Raw genomic sequence first — 18,335 nt, forward strand, 5'->3', positions numbered from 1 at the left:
TCTCTTTCTCTCTTTCTCTCGCTCTTGCAGCTTCCTCTCCGTCCAGCTCGAATCCCCATCTCCGTTTCCCGAGCCTCCTCCCTTCTTCCGCCTGATCGTTTCAATCGTCCGAGATCGCTCCTTATATTGAACCATCTATCGCGTGATCCGTTCGCTTTGTAATTACACACTCACGGGGTGTTGGTGGCCCGTTACGGTAATCGATTATTGTCCTCCCTGCGTTCCACCGATGCCTCGACTAATAACGCCGGATCAATTAAAGCCGAATTCTTAGCGTCGAGAGAATGACGCGTGCGACACGGCGGCGACGTTTGGGTGAAAATTCGTTCGGCTAACTTTTGCCCCATTCTCGCAGCGCAATCGTGACGAGGCCCGGCTTGCGCAATCTCGCAAACAAATTCGCATTGCACGACTGAGAGATCCTGCGGTTCCTTTTCCTCACTCACACTGCATCGCGTCCCGTGAGGCGTGACCGTTTCCATTCGGCGGCATAATTTGCCTTGCGAAAATACGCTTACGTTATACTCATCACGTCAATCATTCACGCGCGTGTGATGAAACGCGATGCGTGAGGCACCGCGGAAGGATACGCGACACGCACTGGACGCTCCGCACGCTGTGTTATGCAATGAGCTTGTCAAGACTTTTTTATGCGGATGTCATCGGTAACGCTTGACCGTGGGAACAACAATCATGGATAATGATGGCGACGCGTTCAACGGCGAGATCGAAGTGTCTCTCGTCGGAGCCTTTCGCCAAGACATCGCGGTGCAATTTAACGACGGAATATCCGGCTGGTGTGCGTGCATACGTGCGTGCGTGCGTGTATAAGCATACGAGACGCTTGACTGATAGTTTGCATTCCGCGCATATTTCCGCGCGTGATATTCGCGGAATATCACATGTTATTCATGTTTCGTTTGTTATTCTCTCTTTCTGTCTAATAGCGTTGCAATAGGTTCGATTTTCTTCTTTCTTGGGGAGAATTATTGCGCTTTGAAACTATTACTCGCGGCTGGACGCTCTCGGGTACAGTAAATCGCTTTTAATATTTACGGCACGCTCTCTCCTTCGCTCTCGCACGTACGCGTAAATGCGTCATTATTGTTAAACGTGTGCGCGCATGGCTATTACTAACCTTGCCTATCGATCATAGCTACGATAGCGGAGTAGTCATCGTCCATCTCGTTAGAATAGCGAACATAACTCATTTCGTTGGAATAGCAGAGCCCGCCTCGGCACGCTTTTCCGCGAACGTAAGAAAGGCGCGAAGGGACACATCGCATCGAATCGTCGTGCGCAAAAAATTTAATGAATCTCATCCGATCTCGATACGGCAACGATGACTACCGCGATATTAACGATCGCGCCGGTACGATGTCACTACAGAGAGAGAGAGAGATAAGGCTGTAGAGACAAGGACATATATAGGGGAAAAGAGAGAGAGAGGGGAGAGAGAGAGCGAGGGAGAAAGAGATAGAGGTTACCGAGTACTGTCGAGTATCCACTCCAAAGAGCTGGGTGGGCTAATTAGCGCGTTGCCTGGCAACCGGAGGCTGAGTACGATCTGCACTTTGCTCCGTCCTCTCTCGATCTCTTTCTCTGTCTCTCTCTCCTCTCTCTATCTTTCAGCTGCATCGTCGTTCCGCGTATCTCTCTCCCTGTCTTTCTGTCCGGGAGGAGAGGAGAGGAGGAGAGCAGAGGAGAGGAGAGGAGAGTTGGTCTCTCTCCGACTCCCGGAAGACGCGTCCATTGAAATTACGAGGAGGTCTCGGAGTCACTTCCAGTTTTTCTAGGATCATTTTAACGGATCTTCGTGCCCCGGGACGTTAGAAGGCGTTCTCGCGTGGTATGGCCGCGTACGAGATTAAATCCCCCTTGCTAGATCGGAATTTAATCGGTCCTCGTCTCTCGTTCGCGACGCCACGCTCGTTTCACGACTTTCAGTCCGCTTCATCCGCAATGTCCGGCCGTCGTCCGGACTCGCCTTCCACAGAGAACGAAACGACGATGAGTTTTGTGCGTTTCAGATATATCCCCGGATTGAACTCGAATTGATAACCGCGTGGGCGATCGATCAACGCGGTGTTATGACGCGTCGTGCTTTTTTTCATTAATATTCATACGCAATTAATAATTCCTGTCGGCGGAGGTGAGGATTTTTGTACGACTGCGCGCTTTTATACCTTATGTAATTAAAAATTGCGAGTTTTTCCGGACCTCATTTTCCTTGCGCCCGATAAACGTATTGTAAAAATGGTTCCGCAGTCGCAGCGAGATATAAAATTTATGCATGCTCTACCGTATGAAATATGAACCGTGCGCGAGATATCCAATATTTAAATTATACGGATATTAAATACGTATTTTTTTCGGCCGATTTTTGGTTCGGTCCACATCGACGGAATGGAAATAGCTGCACAAATATTCGCGTTTCCTGCGTTTCTTTCTCCCTTTCTCTACTTCTTTCTCTCTTTCCTGTTCCTCGTTAGGGAAGAAATATGGAGTTGCAAAAATCGGAGAAATTCTTGGGCCGATCTACGAAAACACTTTCGTTCCCAACGAAAATCGCGATACCGCCAACGCAACGGTTGCACTGACTTACCGAGTCGTCACCTCAAAAATGTAAATAATTGCGACAGAAAATTTTATATGAGTAAGAATTAGCAGCAACTCTTTTTTTTTTCAGCGTGTTATTCAACAGTATTTACGAATTTGTAATTGTCGCTGAGAACAATAGAAAAAGTTGAGATCCCATTCTCCAAAGTCGCAGAAACACCGAGATTTCGTGGTGTGTGCGTATGAATCGCGCTTTTAACAGTTTTCATTAAATGACGCAACAATAACACCGATCGGCTCTTACACCTCGCACCATTATCGAATATACTTGAGCGGCCAACGAATTTGCGATTACGAGCGGTCGCGGCGGTGACCCCCTCGCTGACGCGTAAGAGCGTCCGCGGTTGGTAGTGTTTCCGTTCGAACGGTGGCGAAGAATAAGGTTCCAGAGAGAACCTTTCTCTCTCCGTGGCTCTCCCGTGGCATCTGCCCGTTCTCGCTTTGTCGGCGCTTCAAGCTGTGAAATTGCTCCGACTTATCATTCGAGCTAACGAGTCCCTAACCGTCTTCACACTTCACACTCTCCTCTCGCACTGTCTATTCTCTGCACCTTGCTCACAACGGCGTGGAAGCTAAGGGGCCGCTCTTTCGTCCTCGCGACCGAGGACGAGAACCCCGTCCGTCTCATAATCGACGTCGGATTCTCCCTGTCCCCCCCTTTCCAAAAAAAAACCGCCCTCCCGTTGGAATCGCCAACCGCAAAACGCCGATCGCGCGTCGAGGCGATGGCGCCGCAATTAATTTCACGCCGTGGAATCCACAGCGAGATAGGGAACGGACGATCCGATTGGTCGGCTTTGGAAAAATAAAATTTCGCAGAACTGGCTCGCGCAATGAAATATAAAATTTAGTTGAATAACTCCGCCGCGTGTGGCAACACGATCGATTGAATCGTAATTGTCAGATAAAAATGCGTTTTTACACGCTGACGCGCTCGGGCAATAATGAGAATTGGAGATATGTTCAGCGAAATCTCTCTCTCTCTCCCCCCTCTCTCTCACTCTCTCGTGACGTAGCGATGTCGCACACCACTGCTTGTCGTATTTCTGCTCGACGAAAAGAGAAAAAAGATAGAGACAGAAAAAAGAGGAGGGGGAGAGGAGAGAGACAGTCGGACCGGCTTGTCACCGTCGAGGACGACGGCGATTTCGACACTTGGCGCATCGGCAATCGCCTATAATTTGCCTCCGCCGACGTCGATGGCATATTCATTGTCATCTCTCTCGTCTCACTTCATCTCGCTCTCTCGCGCTCTTTTTCAATCCCATCCACCTTACCTACCTGAGCGTTGACGCTGCTTTCGGCAATCGCGCTCTTCCCTCCCCCCGTGCTGACGATCGCACAGAAGGAACGGTTCGTAGCGGGTAAGAACGCGCTCAGCAAAATTGTGCCATTTGGAGCGACGCGGCGCACAACATCCAGCGGGCGCAATGCGTAATGCGACTCGTCATCGACGACTGATCAAACGCGGGAGATCAAGGAGTAGCCGTCGCGTCCACTTAGCCGAAGGATTCTCAATCGCGATAGCAATCAGTCGTGCCGAGTGCGCGTACTGTCTCTCTCGAGAGGGATGGGTCTCCTCCACGAGGCACTCGACTCGCATTTGCGAAGGATACGTCTCATCGATCGTCGGATTAATGACGCGCAAACCTGTTTCTCTCTCCCTCTCTCCCCCGTCTCCCTCTCTCTCTCTCTCTCTTTCTCTCGCTCTTCCTCTCTCTCATTGCCGCGAGACCGATGTTTACGCGCGATGCCGCGAGATATCACCGTTATGTACCCGCTCACACACGAGTCACTCGGCTTAACGACAGAATCATCGAGGACACACTTGGTGTGTTGCCGGTAACGGCGAGCACTTAGTCTAACGATCGGATAATTGATAACCGATAACGCCAACGATCGCCGACGGCTGCAGAGGCAGGGCTTTCCGCGCCGCTTTCCGCGAGCTTCCGCCGCGCGGAAAATCGCCAGTTTCTGTCGCCGGGGCTTCCCTTTATCCGCGCCGATCATCGATCATCGTCGCGCGGCCGGTGCCGCGCCGCGCCGCGCCGGCACGGTTGCACCAGGTTGCACTCCGCTCGCCGTGCTAATGACACGTCTCTTGCTACCGCGCGAGCACGATCGTCGTCGATTGCGTATGCGTGCGAGAGTGGAAAACGTCGCGCCGTGCAAACTCTCGAGCGACGGCAGAAGCGTCGATCATTATCGTCGCTCGCGTATAATTCACGGGACGCCGGTGTCAGGCAGCCGAGAGACCCGGTAATTTGGGCCCCGGGTGAACGAGGGAGAAGGGTTCTCGCTCGCGCGCTCGCTCGTCACGCGCAAAAGTAGCGTGTTTGTCGCGGTGCAATCGACTAATCGACCGGCCATTGGCCGCCGAGCTCTCCACACGTGGTCGTTTAAAGTCGCAGGCGGACACACGACCGTCTCCGTCGCGTTTCACCGTGCGACGGGGGACGGGTCGCCGAAGCTGTCTGGTGGCAGCTTCGCGTAATCGCGAGGAATTATGGGCCTGTGCGCCCGAGGAAGGTGCGTAAAAATTGCCGCGCTACGGCCGTTACTCACTTTTAATCGCCGACTACAAATTGCAAGGAAGTTAACAGAATTTTTTTTATACCGCCGCGCGCGCGCGGGGAGAGTACACGAGTCGTGCAAGGTTGCTGGAAACGGGGCAGCGACGAGACGGCCGCGATAAGCGTCACGTGAGCGTAATGCGTGAGCAAGCACGTTAAGCGCGAAATGAAGGCTGGATTAAAGGCGGCTCGTTATTGCGACCGCTCGACCCGGAAGAGCAGTTATTTATTACTATAATCGATTGCGGCCGAAGAAATGTCGCTTATCGCGTCCGCCCCATTTTAAGGGGTGGTTCTGGCTTAGATGAACGAGAAAAGTGGGAGGCCGATTTCTTTCCAAGGAATCAACAAAGATATCGATACAGAGTTTTTACACTGTTTGTCACTGTTTTAGAAAATTTGAAAAACTGTATTAAATTTACTGGAGGATGAATCTAAATCCTTTGAAAATTTCCAAAAAATACGTATTTTTCTCAGGACACTAAATTAAAAAGCAAGAGAAGGGAAAAATAATTTGTAACTTTGAAGTGTCTCAATTTTGTTAAATTTCAATTTTCTGCATATAAGAAAGAAAAAGAAAGGAAGATTCATCCTTCAGCAAATTTAATACAGTTTTCAACTTTTGTTTCTCATTTCTTTCAGATTATTACATGAGTCGTTATGTCGCCCACTAGTCAAAGGCGTCCAGCGATATTGTAGCCAGCACAAAAAGCATGGACGGAATCCCAATTGTTTAAAACAATCTTTTTATACTTAAACAATAATGAATAGTACGATCAAACTTTATATTGATGTCTTTACTCATTTTTTTAAAAGACATTCGTAAAAATCTCTCATTTCTCCAACTCTCTAAACCAAAACCTTCCAGTGAAAAAAAAACGTCTTTGCTACCAGGATTTTCTTTTTTTCACGTAATCAGTAAAACAGATTCGGTTTGGTAGTGCGAGCACAGAAAAAGAGTGTTTGTCGTCACAAAGATTCGCTATGTTAAAAAAGAAGAAAGGAGATATACCTGTCGCGACTTCTCGTCGCGACATTAAAGATATCTGACAGACGCGTCGGATGTCAAATTAATTCGACGAGACCAACAGAGGACGGTGAAAAATTTGTTCTAAGCGTAATCTTGTTTTCTTTGCACTCGGCCGTGTGCTCCTCGACAACAACCTCCTGCTTGACCGAATCAACATTATGATTTCGATACGAGTCCCTCTTCTCCCCCTACACAACGATCCCGACGATCGTGTCGTGTAAACAGACCTTAAGGCGAAGGAGCCGTCAGCGGATTGACATTTCGAAACGATCGCGCGCGAGTTGTGGTGGATCATCGGCGGGCGGATACATTCAAGACGACCGGAGCGACTATCACGACGTGGATCCTCGTGGATATGCCCCCCCGGCTTCGTTGTCGACTCGTTACGTCACTCTTGTCGCTCCGCCATCGGGACGACGTTCGGGCTGTCGCTTGCCGATTGTCGACAGTCATCGGATACGATTGAGAAGAGCGCGCGACCTTCGCGCAATTAAAACCCCTTGAAGTTTCAGCGGGGCCGGATGAAAACGGTCGCCGGGTTGACAATACAGGGTGTCCCTGACCGAACGCGTCTCCCTCGTGACGCGGATCCTTCGACGAGCTCGACACGGCGATTATTCCTCGCCGAGAGCCCGACAGGATGGACGGGCTGGAGGCCCGTCACACTTTTCAATTTTCGACATTGAGTATTTCAACGGCCAATAAATTTCCGCTCGAACGAGCTACCTTCCATCGCGACTCGCGCATTGATAACTCGACATTTCGTGCACGAGGTCGCAAATACGCGGACCTTGAGTGTATTGTAATTCGTTGCGTCATTAAATAGACAATGTCTCGTCTTGAAACCGATGCCCATAATAATTGCATAATATACCGTTGATATCATTGTGATACACTGACGATCACAAAATCAGGCGTACAGTTTTTCTCTCTTTTATTTAACGATCAGGAGATCTTGAGATTGCAAACACAACTCGCGCCAAAGTTACCAAAGCCGAAACGAAGAAGAACTGCAAAAGCGCCTTCGTTCGTTCCGCAGTCGAAGGGAGACTTGATTGATCAGGGACACCCTGTATATTCACGGAGCCGCGATGAATACGCTCTTAATGTAACTGGCTGCTCCGTAGACGAGCCGCACCTGAGTTAATCCGTCGTCGTGCGAGCACGATTATGTGTGAGGAAGCGGGGAACAAAACGCGAGCCGTTGACGCGGCGGCGATTGTCAAAAATCGCGACGGGCAAATTGATTGATGATCGCAAGCCCGCGAAAATGCCAAGGACCGGTTGTTTTTCGCGTCTGGGGAAAGCGGCTTTCTCTGCCGAAGAGGCAAAGTACTTAACGCGTCACGTTGCGTCGTGTTGTCGTCAATAGTGAATTAATGGTGCATCGCGCGAAGTCAATCAAATGTCTCTTTCTCTCTTGCCTCATCTACGAAAGGTCGCGTCTACAACGACGATTAATTGAACTCTTTAACCGTGTACAAATATAATTATCGCAGGCTGAAAGAGACAGGAAGTCGCCGAATCAGTCAATCAAGGCTATTGTTGCTGTTATTGATCAATGTTGGAAGCATACGTTCCTAACTTCATTAATAAAGATATCCACGGCGGGGATACAGAGTCTTAAGCGAGATTTTCTGCGACTAAGATCTAATCGGCAAAATCAGTAATCAAGATTAATCAATCTTCATAATCACAAAAAATTCCATCAATTGATAAAATTAATTTTTAATCAAACTGAGATGCGATTACATGATTACAAAAAATTGTACATATTTTTTTAATCATTTAATCATCGATTGTGTGTAAATAAATATTTATGATTACATATATGACAATTGATTAATCTTGACTTGCCGAGTATTTTAGTCAAAGGAAATTCTCTCATCGATTAATGCCCGACAATGTTGCTGACTTCTTGACCGAGTCTTTGTTTTCCCTCACACTGAGAGAAAAAATATCTAGAAAATAGTAAATATTTCTCCGGTGAGTACTGTTAATATATTTATTTAAATCTAAATTCTTTTATTGAAATAGAATAAACAACTGCCTTCATGAAAAGCAACTCTCTAAAGTACAATCAGTGTATTCTTCACTGAAAAGCTATAACTGGTTCAGTTACAAGTACAGTACTGCAATCACCAAAATCTCGCTGAAAGAAGCAGTTAATAATAGCGACTTTTCCTATTATTAACGCAGTTTGCAAACACAGTGAATATTCACTGATTGTCGCGATGAAATACTCCTTCGCTGATTCAATCAAAAACATTTTCACTGATTCACTTTAAGAGAGTAAGGTTCTCTTAAGGTTTTAAGAAAATGCATATTTTACTGTTTGAAAATTATTTTGCATTACCATAAATAAATATCCTATTAGTATACCGACCGAATAAATATTTACTATTTCTTAGATATATTTTCTCTCGGGGTTCACGCGACGCTTGTTTAACTAGTTATCGCAAATAAGACGAGCGTATCACTCGCGTTTTACTCTCAGCACGTATCAATTACAATCGCCATTCACCTGTCAGCCGCAACACACAGGTCCTCGTCGAGATGCGCGTCTCCCGTTAAACCTTCAGGTCCTCGTCACGAGTCGAGTGAGAGCGAAACGCACGGTAAATGGCGCGCAAACGCGTGCGAATAATGTTGCATGATTAATTTCGCGAAGACGCGTGACCCGATCGCGGCCGATCGGCCGTGCAAAGAGAGTCTCTCTCGCGCGTCGTTCGCGTGATCGCTCGCGCGAATCATCGATCGTCGCGCCGAAAAACGCTCGGGGCAATTAGGACTCGGGACTCTCTCTGGCAGCAGACTCACTCTGTCTCTCTCTCTTTCTCTCTCTCTCTCTCTCTCTCTCTCTCTCTCTCTCTCTCTCTCTCTCTCTCTCCCTTTTTCTCTCTCCGCAGACGCCCGCCCCTTGAAGACACCAGATTACTAGAAGCGGCTCTCTCGCGAGAGACACGATTAGAATAATCGTCGTCGCAGCCAGCCGAGCGAGCCGACGAACGCCGGTGGTCGTTTCGGCCGTTTAGAATAGTTTAAACTGTTTAACATAATGGCGGTCGAGACGAGCAGCGAGTCCGTGCGCGAGCTCTACGATTCGGGGACCCAACAATTTGGCGGACTGTTCTCTAATGTCAACAGATTAGCCGTAATAATGAAATTACACGTTCGCGTAATGTCTCACATATGGAGTCACGTCGTCTTGCCGTAATCCTCGTAATCGCGCGACGGCGGCGAATCGTCTCTCCCCTTCTCTCCCTTTCCTTCCCTCCCTCATTCTCTCTCTTTCTCTCTCTATTTCTCCCTCTCTCCTTCTGTCTGTCTATCTCTCGGTCTCTTTCTGCCTTCCTCTCATTTCTCCTCGCTTCACCATTCTTTCTTACACACACACACACATACTCTCTCTCTCTCTCGCTCACTCGCTCGCTCTTTCTCTCTCGCTGTCTCTTATCCCTCCTCTCTTTTTCTCCCTTTCTTCGTATCACCGCGTCTCAACCCCTATCCTCCCGTCCGCCCACCCGGTTCCGTCGAGGAGATTTTGGTAATGCTAGGGTTAGACGTTATACTCGGGACGAGAGGTCAAACGGGTTTATGGGGCAGATTACATGCATTATTTTTGCGCTCGGTCCGCTCTCTCTCGGCGACGACGAAATGGCCGGTAATTCGTCCGACATTCGACTCTCTGGCCGCGTCTGGACCGGAGAAATGAGATTTCTCGCATGCGGCGGGGTGTGGTAGAAGCTCGCACGACCGACACTCCGCCGCCGGAACCTTAATCAGGAGTCACCGAGAAATTGGAGCTCCTGATTGCCGTTCTCTCACAAGAAATTCGGCATCCAGTCGATTGGACGGTCTCACGCGGAAGCTGATCCGATCCCCATGCATAAACGGCGGAACCCGCGAGAAACGGAAGCCCCCGATGATGTCGCTCCCGTAAACGACCGGCCGATGTACGCGTGTAGTACGCCGTTACAAGATCGGTCGTTGACCGGCCGTGGCTTTTCTTGTTTCGCGGCAATAAAGTTTTTGCACCGCGCGCGCTCCGCGAACGGGCTGATCGCTCGCGGGACGCGGCTACTCTCCGCAACCTCGCGAAAATATTTTGCATGCAGGAATGCCGTGATTGTTGCTCCACAAGATGAAACAGTGTAATGACGCTGTACTTCAAAAGGACGCGCCGGTACTTAAATCTCGCTGCTTGAGACTCGAAAACGCCAAGCGAGAAAAATCGCGTCACGCCTCAACGAGGGCAACCGCGCGCGTTAATCATATTTTATCGAGAGGAACGCAGCCTGTTCTTCTCAATAACTAAACATTACGAAACATCTGTAAATCAGATACGAATATCCAGTTTTAAATATCTCAACTTTATTACTTTAATCCTTCGCATGCAATCATATTTCTTGTCTTTGAGAAAGAACAATCTTGTGTTTTGTTAAAAATTCATATTCCTGGGCACACTTTCTCTTCAGAGGTATAGGAGAGTCTCAACTGTAAGATAGTAGCGTGATAAAATCAAACTCTGCAAACAAATTTGCGTTATTTTGAGATTTTCCCGGAGCCTTTGCGAAAATTGACGAGCAGAATATTCGTCTGACAGGCCCAATCTTGTGTGTGTGCACATGAAGGATTAAAGAAACTCCTCTCTATATTTTGCTGCCTCTTTAGTGCTCGTAAAATGTAACGTTGTTATATGTGATGCAATCGTCACACTATATCTGCGAGCGCCGCACTCGATGTAACTCGGGAAGGCGCTCGCAGTCTTCCGAGCGACAATTTGCTGGGACAGAATCGAATCTGCATGAATGAATATCTTAAACGTCAAAATACATCGGCGGAATTACGACCCAGGGCGTCGCGAATCAGCTAAAGAGGCGCCCGTCCTTTGGTATTGTAATCGACCCTCTTAGACGCGCCGGCGAGCAACGTCGGCGTCCTCGTCCTTCCGATCCGTCCGCGAAGTTGCACGACGTCGAGCTGCGTCGAGTCGAGTCGTGCGGACGCTCTCCCCGGATCATAGTGATTTTACAGGATCGAAGGATGACGCGCGGCGTCCCCGGGGGAACGAGAAGTGGCTGATCCATTGTTACGCTATCGCTCCTATTCTGCGCCGCGTTTAATGCATAATCTATTACGGGCTTTTAACAATGCGAACCTCTCCCGCTCCCTCACCCCGTCCTGTCTCTCACTCTGCTTTTCTCTCTCTCTCGCTCGCTCGCCTCTTCATCCTCGAGGGTGCCGGCGAATCGATCTTCCGCGTGCCGTACCCTCATATTTCACGAATGTTTTGACGTCTGCTTCGTAAGCATCCGCTGTAAGGGTGGATCGACGGCGATCAGAAGCGGAAGGAAGGAAGGAAGGAAGGAAGGAAGGAAAGAAGAAAGGAAGAAGACTCACCTATCCGGCCTTCTTTCTTCCTCTCCTCGCCTTTCTCTCGTAGAAAACGCGCTACGGTCGATCTTCGGCTTTGTCCACCAACCGATACCACCCACAATATAGGCTCCGCTTTTATGTCGTGTATTACGGCTATGACGTCGGATCTAGCGAGGATGGACGATCGTGTGACAGGTTACCGACGCGTACGAATAGCGGCCAGTCATCGTGAACAAGATCATCATTAACGAAAGACCGTGCTGTATATTTGTTGGCGAGTTTATATGCGAGCGATGATGTCATCTCTCGATGAAATGCCGCAGGATTTCACTCGGTCCGAGGGAGAAGTATTCATGCCGTCCGTCTGGAAGCGCGATCCGTTGTGAGAATACGAGCAGGAGTACACCACGACATCCGCGGTGACAACAAACACCGCGTAACGAGACGTGTAATGAAGACGAAACAATTCTCGAAGTGCCCGAGAAGTGCGAAGGTGCAACGCGACGTCCGGGGTACGAATATCGTCCCGGGTTCGATCAACGCGCGACCATGACGCGTCGATCAGCGCGGCGAGAAGTCGGGTGTGATGCCGCGTGTACCTCGGGAATCAAAGGAACGTCCGTTCTCGTCGTTGTACAGAAGGCGTCACGGGTTCGTTAGAAATCCATTCCCAGCACGAGAGATGTCGATCGTTGTCCCACGATCGTTAAATAAAGAAACGCGTGAGGTCTCCGGCGAGGATACAGGGCCGGGATGGTGACGCGGAGAGAAAGAGGAAAGAATCGGCAAGGAGGAAGGAAAGAGAGGAAGAACGAGAGAAAGAAAGAGCGAAGGAGGGGTGATTATACGAGATATCGTCCGGATTCTCCTCGTGGCCCTCTCTCCCCTGTCTCCCCCCCCTCCCGCGCCCGTCCTTCTCCGTTTCACCCGCCGTCAGTCGCGCTGGTCCGTCCCTTCGAATGCGTTCTACCGTTCGCGAAGTCATTCGACGATTTTCGTCGCGTCATTTCCCGTAATGCGATATATACCGGCGAAATCTCGAGCATCATTCCGCGGCTATTAATCTATTGGCGGCGCTCCAAGGCCAATGCACTTCCCGATATACATATTCAATGGCGGTAGCGCGCCATCGAGGACGAGGAGACGGGTAATCGCGCGAAAGAGAGCTTTTCCTGTGCCGAGTCGTCGTCCTCGTCGTCGCCGATCGATCGGCGGCGACGTTCCGTCGAACAACAGCGCAGGCTGAGAGCAGTCTGGATTGTCGTTCGTGATACATCAGGATACCTTGTACGCTTGGTCGCAAAACGGTCTCTGTACATCTTTTATCAAATGCAACTGCAGCGCTCCAAGTTGTCGCAATTAAGAGCCGTTGCTGATGTACAGCTTTTGGCCAGATTTTCCGTAATTTTCCTGATGAGTTTGTTAACTGTCCGTCTTATCCAATGGGAGAACTCGTTTTTCGAGAACGGGAATATTTTTTCGTTGGACAAGGCGAGTGAGTTTCACGAACTCATCCCAAAAATTACATACAACCTTTCTGTCCACGAGTGTATACGCGCAATAATTGGTTATGACAGGAGCTAAAGTGACAGTACCGAGTGTGACAATAAATATGGAAAGATATATATATTTTAAAATAACAAAAATATATTTTTTTTAAATAAGAAAACACCTTATATATTTTTTTGTTCTTGAAGAGATGTTTACATATCTTATAAAATAGGAGATATATAACATGACAGTTCATTGAATACACATCAACAGTGAATCATAATAATGACAACTTGAAGCGCTGCAGCTTTATTCGATGAAAAATGTGCGAATCTTTTTGCGATCAAGCATACGATGTTTCATCTCTAAGATCTAACTTTCAGTTAAAAAGGACTCAAGAGCTTGGTATGCGTTTAACGAGTCTTTATTCACTTCTCTGTAATGTTTATAAGGTAGCTTTGTGAGCACGGTGTAAATACACAATATAGGAATATGAAGATTTTAGTTGAAAATAAATAAGTGACTAATGCAATTAATTGGATACACACAATTAATGTGTTTGTTATTACTATATTCCTCGTGAAAAGAAAATTGACAGATGTATCACGTTTCACCCTCCTAGACGCGAATCGACGTTTCTCAAGGCTTAAGAAACTAAAGACATTTTCAGTTTGCAATATATTAAATCTAATCAGAGAATTTAATGACCCTGTTGGGCGAGTGTATGCGATACACGTCGTAGCGCTTAGCTGGGTTCGTATAAAACGCCACTCTTTAATATTTAATTAACGTTCTAAATATCGATCCCCCTTGAACTTACAAAAATATTATCCTATTTTTAATACCAACATACATGTTCCATATTAATATTAAAGTAGAAATTTAGATTTTACATTAGCTCTGCAAATTCCGTCGAACTTGAAGAGTCAATGAAGAATATCGAGATGTACAAGCTATTTACCTTGATGTTTCAAATGCCGCTTGTTGCTGTTTCCTCGGTGTTAAAGAATCTTGAAGACACAGTCGTTCAAGAATTATTTAATATTCGAATTTTTCTTAAATTTAATTATTTTAGATTATTTTCTTATTATCTTATTGATTTAAATTTTCTTTATTTTAATTATTATTTAATATGCAATTATCTCGATATACTTTTGATCTGTTCTTTTTTGCTCAAGTGTACTCTTACGGAGTTTAAAAAGGAACAGTTGTACAATCGAGATTTGTTTGGAAAAAAGAGGAGAAGAGAACTAATGCAATCTATATAGTGCGGAGAATGCACCGAAAAAGAACAGTGGCGAAGAATATGGCTATATTCGAATGGAATTTATATGAATTTTTTAGATATGGGCCATTCGTACTCAACTCTCCAACATGAGCTTCTCGTAAGGTTGCGAGATACGCGCGCGCTTTCCGAGTTTCACGATTACTATCGGGCCGGCCGCGGACGTGTACGAGCCGCGTGTGCGAGCGTGTGGGCTTAAATAACCACGGCAATATCTCGTTTTAATAGGCCTCGTATATAGTGCTTTATAGTTCTCGTGAGACACGTGTGCGAGCTTTAATGCGGCATTTAACGCGATAATTATTCGTAATGTACACACCACGCTCGCTCGCGAGAAGACCGCGCGAGGAGATAATCGACAGATGCGCGTGAGGCCGCTCGTGTCCGTTTTGTTTCGCCGCGTCGATAAATCGATTTGCACAAATTGTGCTCTTTGACGTCGCTTTATTAATCAGGAAGAATCGAGCTGTGGTGGAGGAAGGAACGGACGGACGGACGGACGAACGAACGAACCAACGAACGAACGAACAACGCGGGCGCGCGCCGCTGCTACGGCCTCTTTAGATCCCGTATACGTACGGCGTCAATTAAGCCGACAGCTAAATGATCAATTACAGTTAATCGATGATAATGCACGATCAACGGCGGCTGATAATGGCACATTCTACCCTACGCCCGAACTTTTCTCTCCGCTTGTTATTTTCACTCGGCCACGCCATGCCACACCACGCCACGCCAAGCCATGGCATAGCATGGTATGGCATAGCATGGCATGCCATGCCAGAGCGAGTCAAGCGAGCTACTTCCTCCTCGGCGGACTCGCCGCTTCCTTTCTCGCCTGTTGCGTGCAAGTGACTTCGATCGGAGAGAATCGCCCGAGGGAGAAACACGTCTTACGTCTACCTATCTATCCTACCTAGCTACCTACCCACCACGTACAACAACAACAACAACAACAACGTAAAGCCATTTTGTAAGAACCGCGTCGATAAGCCGCACCGAATTACGCCGTTACCTCGACAAGTCTTTTTACTGTGCGCCGGGGCTAACCGGCTCGTTTTCCAAGTTCCGCCATATTTTCGCCGTGTAATCCGTTCCACACCTAGCTAACTAATCAACTGAGAAACGGCCGAAATTGAAAAAACGATCGGCGGAGAGTCTCGCGAGTAAGTCTCGGCCTACGCTTCGAACCGACGAGTTTCTATTACCAGCGTAATCACAGTAACTTCACGAGACGCAGAGACAAGCACTGAAGTTTGCCTTGTTTTGGTAGTTCGCCATGTATGTGCCCGTAACAATCCGAGTCGAAATCTAGATTCTACTTTGACCCTGCAAATTCTGTCAAACTTGAAGAGTCAATGAAGAATATTGAAATGTATAAGCTATTCACCTACCTTGATACTTCAAATGTCGCTTGCTGCTGTTTCCTTGGTGTTACCTCGGTGTAAACTTGAAGAAACACACGTTTAAAAATTATTTTATGTTCGAATTTTATTTATTTTTAATTACTTTTTAATGTTTAATTATCTTATTGATTTCAATTTTCTATATTTTAATTATTATATAATGTGTAATTATTTCGATATACTTTTGATCTGTTCTTTTTAGCCCAAATATACACTTATAGAGTTTAAAACAGTTGTATAATCGAAACTTGTTTGGAAAAGAGAAGAGAAAAAAACTATTGCAAGCTATGTAGTACAGGGAATGCAGCGAAAAAGAACAGCGACGAAGAATATGACTATATTCAAACGAAATTTATATGAAATTTTTAAATAGAATAAGCAGATGTTAAATTATTTTATGAAGATTAATGTGTGGGTAAATGGGTAAAGGAACAAAACGTCAATCTCATCTCTTCCTAATTTTTGTTTTCTTCCTCTTCTTTTCGTTTTTTTTTTTTTTTTTTTTTTTTTTTTATGGAAGTTTTGATGAGATTTGTAGCTCTTAAAAGAACTGATATGAAGCTGGAAAGACAAAATAACAGTTATGTGCCTAATAATGCTGTTTATCAATTGCAATTTTACTCTAGTATATTTCAGTTATATTTTAATTATATATTCTATCTAATAATAAAAGCTAAACAGAAGCAAAATAAGATGTTGACTGATATCAACAAGATCAGACTCGCGGCCAAAGAAGCATTATTAGACGTGAAAATCAACACTTGCAAGATTTATATTGTAAGGCCGGCATTCATATAGTCGAGAATTATTTAAAATCTTTGGCTGATAATTAATTACGGATTCATGGATCGTTACTCGGATATTTGGATCAATGTTTCTCGCATAAAATAATATAATAAAAATATAGGTGCAAGCTGACGCGCGCGCGACTAATCGGAGATCAATGAATTATACGAATGATGACGAACTATGAATGCCGGCCTAGATTTCGACTCGGATATTTTTTTGTATTCTCGGTAAACTCGTCAAAAACGCCCGTCGAAAACGGAAACTTCCTATATGATAAATGATTTGGCACACCTTGAAAATATATGATGTATCGCCGCCGGCGCCCCGCGTCCTGGCTTCTCGACCCAGCATCTTGGCTGCTCCGTCGTGGCACTGACACTGACACTCGCGTGGACGCGATTCTATCAAAGACACGCACGTGTTAAATAACGCGATATTGACGAGAGTCTCAAGCATACTCGATAGTATTTCAAGATCTGACGAAATATTTTAATCACCCGAGAGAAATGACAAATAATGTATCGACACGAGCAACACTCCGCGATGTGCGTCTCTCGCCAGCCCGAAGCGTACTAAACACTCGGAAACAAGTACGCGACGCGTAAAAGGCACGCTTAACCGTTTGAAGGTCCCGCATTGATTGTTATGATCTCGGTATTGAGTGATAAGCGGCGACAGTTGGCGAGTGATGGGAGCGGGTAAGTTTACATTTTTTGCCCATTGTTCCGGTACCATTACGCGCGCGGTATACACACTTCCCCGCTGCAGAGAAAAATATCTAAGAAATAAGTATAAGTATATTTATTCGCGGTGAGTATACTGATAATATATTTACTTTTATGTGTGATGTATAAAATATTTTTCAAATAAGAAGATAGATATTTTCTTAAAAAAATTGGAGAAAAATTCAATTCAAGGAAATACATCATTAGTATTCACCGAATTAATATTAACTTTTTTTCCTATATTTTTCTCTCAGTATACCGGGTGTCACGTCACACCACATTCTATCCAAAATATTTCATCGTCTCTTAAAATATTTAATCGAACTCTCGCGGATTCAACATGAAGAAAATGGCATGAATCGTTCATTGCATCCAAGTGAGACAACACCACCTGTATAGCGTCTTCCAAGTTAGATGGAATTTACAGGGTTGATGTGGAGCCAAAATTTCGACCCGAGCGATTCCGAGTGCCATCACGAATAAGATCTCGGGACGGGTTAACTCCGTGAAAGGGTCTGGGATCGCGAAGTTAGGGCGTGGGCATACGTACACACTCGTGTATGTAACGCGCGCGTGAGGCACATACACGTGCACGCATACACTCGCGGGACATCGCATATCGATCGGATATTTATGAAGATTCGGGAAGAATGGACGATGATTCGCATCTGCCGGGCCATTAGCCTTACCTACCGACCCACGTCAGGGCCGTAGCTGGGGGCGCCAGGTGTGACCTCCACGGATCTCTAATGACGAGCCACGATAATCCTTACGAGCGATGCCGACTCGGATATATAGACGAGGAGATTGATATGCCTCGTTGAAGAGCAGACTGATAGCCCGGAAAGCCGTCGTCCTCCGCCACGTCTCCCTGCCGCGCGCAGCAGCCGTCCCGCGGCATCGCGCGATCCCGTCAATTTTTCTCGGGATCTCGAAAGCGTGACGGATGACAAACGGCGATTAACGGGTCGGCACGGGCCTCACTATCCGGCCGTTCGATCGGCCGGCCAGACACCGCGCGAAAAAATGATTTCTCTC

At 46.7% G+C, this 18,335-nt stretch overlaps 2 protein-coding genes across 4 annotated transcripts in view; one reads left to right on the forward strand and one right to left on the reverse strand.

The window, feature by feature from the left end:
- Positions 1–18,335, reverse strand: part of LOC116849950 — a 416,487-nt gene that overhangs the window by 333,287 nt on the left and 64,865 nt on the right. The window contains exon 3 of the mRNA XM_032827654.1: positions 16,864–16,973. Coding sequence (XP_032683545.1) covers positions 16,864–16,973 — 110 coding nt within the window. The remainder of the gene's footprint in view (positions 1–16,863; positions 16,974–18,335) is intronic.
- The window catches only part of LOC116849943, a 336,196-nt gene that overhangs the window by 78,595 nt on the left and 239,266 nt on the right, over positions 1–18,335 (forward strand). The window lies entirely within an intron of this gene.

This window comes from Odontomachus brunneus, unplaced genomic scaffold (genome assembly GCF_010583005.1).
Source record: "Odontomachus brunneus isolate Ranch 3 - 2012 unplaced genomic scaffold, Obru_v1 Obru_scaffold_129, whole genome shotgun sequence".
In the NCBI taxonomy this organism is placed as follows: Eukaryota; Metazoa; Arthropoda; class Insecta; order Hymenoptera; family Formicidae; genus Odontomachus; species Odontomachus brunneus.